General features: G+C 37.3%; 1 protein-coding gene across 1 annotated transcript; it reads right to left on the reverse strand.

Moving 5' to 3' along the window:
• Positions 1-914: 914 nt before the first annotated feature.
• Positions 915-3,574, reverse strand: LOC104951207 (glucosamine-6-phosphate isomerase 2-like). The gene is made up of 5 exons (XM_010777843.1): positions 3,418-3,574; positions 2,610-2,741; positions 2,432-2,533; positions 1,843-2,025; positions 915-1,156 (listed from the first exon to the last, which is right to left on the reverse strand). Exons 2-5 carry the CDS (start codon positions 2,731-2,733, stop codon positions 915-917), a joined length of 651 nt encoding a protein of 216 aa, XP_010776145.1. The 5' UTR covers positions 2,734-2,741; positions 3,418-3,574.
• Between the last annotated feature and the right edge of the window lie 415 nt (positions 3,575-3,989).

Here is a 3,989-nt window from a genome sequence, read left to right on the forward strand (position 1 = left end):
TATTTTAATTCATCGAAATGCTGCACCTTAAATGTTTATTATTATATTTTGTATTTGAGTAAATATTCACAGTTTAATAATAATTAAAAACCCAAAACTAAGTTTATGTTTTGTGAGTACTAGTACAGTAAAATACAAATTATTTCAGTTAATTGAAATGCTGCACCTTAAATGTTCATTTTATTGTATTTATTTGAGTGAATACCTTATTCACAGTTTAATAATAATAAAAAATATATATGTATGTTATGTTTTGTGGTGGTTTTTTTCTGCTGTACTGAAACGAACCGTGACCTAAAAACCGAGGTACGTACCGAACCGAAATTTTTGTGAACCGTTACACCCCTAGTGTATATATGAGAGAAATGGTTATTTTGTGTATATAGAAAATGTTTTAGATCTTTGAGTTAATCTCATGAAAAATGGGAGCAAAAACAGAAGTGTTGCGTTTATATTTTTGTTCAGGGTATATATACACACACACCTAACTATATATATATATATATATATCTATATCTATATCTATATCTATAGATATATATCTATATATACACATATATATATCTATATACACATATATATATCTATATATATCTATATACACATATATATCTATCTATATCTATATCTATATCTATATCTATATCTATATCTATATCTATATATATATATATATATATATATACACACCTACCTACCTACCTACCTACCTACCTACCTACCTAACTAACGTACGAAAAGTCAAGTAACTCGTTGAGATAGTTAGCATAAAAAAAGATATATATATATATATGGTAAGTTTATGTTGATGCTAATAATTTTTAAGTAAGATTTCAAAGGAATTCTACTTGTAGCAATATTACTTAATATAAAAATGGTATACTTCTTCCGTACAGAGTAATATCCTAACCTGGTTACATGGGGTTAATTATTGCAGGACATTGTAGGACCAGATGAAGTGTGTGACTGACCTCCTTGGCGCCCATGACGGTTCCAACGCCGACCGTCAGAGCCATGGTGGGGACCTTGGAGAGGTCGTTGCCAAAGAAACGGGCGTTGGCTACGATGGTGTCCTTGGCCAGCGTTTTCACTCTGGTCCTGGAAACCAGGCTGGAGCCCGGCTCGTTGAACGCTATGTGACCGTCAGGGCCGATACCTGCAGGGAGATAAGATCTGGAGATTCAGCTGAGAGACCACTCATAAAGGGACATAATTGTATATACGTTCATATTTTTTTTTAAACACTATTTTTCTTTTAATTTAACATATGTAAGTGCAGGATAGATAAATATACAATTTAAGGTATTTGTTGACGAGTACTTGTCTACAAAAACAAATTAGGGTCACATGTGAATTTATTTTTAGATCTGACCAAAAGGTCGTTTTTTTTTGGTTCTGAGATTAAAGTCAAGAGTTTTGAGAAAAAGAAAATCTGAATTTAAAATCCTAACTGACTTTTTTCTGAAAAATAAAGCTATAATTCTGAGGTTAAAATCTGACTTTCTTTCCCCCAAAAAATAGTAATACTTTGGTCTATGTCAAAAAAAAAGTTCACGTGACCCTAATTCTTTTAAATCGGCCATCGATTATTTATTTTTGTAGTAGTGTGTTGTTCATTCTCATGGAATTGTTTTTAATTGTTGATTTCCTGTTTGGCTTAATGATGGTTAAACAGAAGATCATTTTAGTTTCACTTCCATACTTGATTGTTTTTTACATGAGATATTTAGTTTGGATTGTTTTAGGTTGTTGTGTTTATATTGCTATTGTGTGGACCCCAGGAATAATAGCTAATGCCCATGCTAATGGGGAACCTAATCAAGGCGTAGAAACGAGTCTGACCTCCTACGAACAGCTCGATGCCCCCCGCCTCGCTGATCTTCTGCTCGTACGCCTGGCACTCAGCCTCCAGGTCCTCCACGTTCCCGTCCAGGACGTGAGCGTGGGCGGGATCAATGTCGATGTGCTTGAAGAAGTTGTTCCACATATAAGAGTGATAGCTCTCTGGATGAGCCCGAGGCAGGCCTGGAGAACAAGATGGATGCCCATTTTAACCAAAGAGCAATTCGGTGCAAAATGTGCAATGATTCCTGCAGATCTTCTGTTCCAACTAAAGAACAAAAGTAACTGATGTAGACGTGAGGGGCTGTCCGGCTGTGGAAGCTATCACATCTGGGATAAGGCTGAAATAAATATAGCGCTTAGCTAACTAATGAAAACTGGTCGTCTCGAGGCAACTTGGGACAAATCTGCCTACATAACATTAGCATTAGTGGAATGTACAGCAAAAAACAAGACTGAAAAGACGATGTAATACAGTTAAAATCAAATTTAAAGCGTTAAAACACTTCAAAACCAAAACACATTACACGTTGTCGAATAAACCAAGTCTAAAATTGAAAGAAAGTTGTATAATCAGCCTTTAACTCACCTACATATTCATCCATGTTGAAGGTCTTCACATATTTGAATGAAATATCTCCACTTCTGTAGTATTCTATTAACTTCTGGTAACAGCCATAGGGAGTGCTCCCTGGAAGAAATGAGAAGATCAGTACAGGCTCCGCTCAATGCTGATATAAACACAGAAACCGTTTATCAGCTCTCACCTGTAGGTAGGCCCAGGGTGAAGTACCTCTCTGCCGAGGGTTTGAACTGGATGATTCTGTTGCGGATGTATTTGGCCGCCCACTCACTGGCCAGGTCATAGTCCTCCAGAATCACCAGCCTCATTGTCGTGGCTTACTTAATGAAGAAAGTTAAGACAAAGCTTACAAAACAGTTACAGAGGCCCTGTCATGCTTTTGGGGGGTTTCCCTTTCCTGTACTATGATCTCCTGTAAATGTTCTGCAAAGGATAAAGCCCAAAGTAACCTCCAGACCTTTACCAGCTTTGCAACACTTTAATGCATCAATAATTATAAAACATAACATATATATTATTCTGAAATGGACCAATCTGCACAATGAGTACTTTCACTTTTGGTACTTTAAGTATATTTTGATGCCAATACTTTTGTACTTTTACTTTAGTAACATGTTGATTGCAGGACACTCTGGTACTTCTATTTTTACTCAAGTAGACTATCTGAGTACTTCTTCCACCTTTGGTACCCCCTCACATAATCCACATGACATTAAGGCACATTTTAAGGAGCAGATATTAGAAAAAACTCCTCCCCTCTCCAAATAGGTCTGCCTTTATAAGAGTTTGCCGTTATCTCTTGGTGAGAGACTGTGAGTAACTCTGCTGAAATGTTTTCTACTTGAGGCTAAGAGCTAATGCTAGCAAGGGAGTAAACAACAGGAGCGATTTTTAAGAGTTTAATGCACAGCAATGTCACTCAGCTCATTTAAAAATGCTCGTTAAAAAGTTATTAGCACAAACTACAGAATTCGACATTAACCCGGTTTTACCTGCTAAATCCGCTGTTTGTCAGGAGAGAATTCAGCTGTTGGAAGCAAGCACCAAGGAAGTGCGCCGGACTCTGAGGAAAGTATTTGTTGTGGCCAAATGGCGGTACTACACTTCCGTATCAGTTCCTGGACCCGGAAATACTTTTTCCCATTGACTTACATTGGGAAAGAGACGTCTGTAAATCGTTGGATAATTTATTTTAAACTAAATAAACTACCCAGTATGAACATTTGTATAGCCCTTATTAAAAACATTCGGTCCTCAAGTTGTAAAATGTGCTAATAACGTTATTTTCCTCGGCATTATGAACGCGGATCTAACCCACGGGACCGCTTCGCCCGGCACGTTCATGTAACGTGTTCAGTACTACATGAGTTGTACCTTTACCCATGGATGGATGCACAATAAGAACGGATTATATGATTATATGAATACTTTCGTGACGTTTCGCTCTCTCAAAAGTTGGGCCATTTTGTCTTCATGCGCCAATGAGCAACTCTCATAGGAATGAACGAGGCCCCGCCTAGACGCTTGTTTCATTACGTGAAAAACTCCCGGTCGCGTCTATCGT

This window comes from Notothenia coriiceps, unplaced genomic scaffold (assembly GCF_000735185.1).
Source record: "Notothenia coriiceps isolate Sejong01 unplaced genomic scaffold, NC01 NC01_scaffold00018713, whole genome shotgun sequence".
NCBI lineage: Eukaryota > Metazoa > Chordata > Actinopteri > Perciformes > Nototheniidae > Notothenia > Notothenia coriiceps.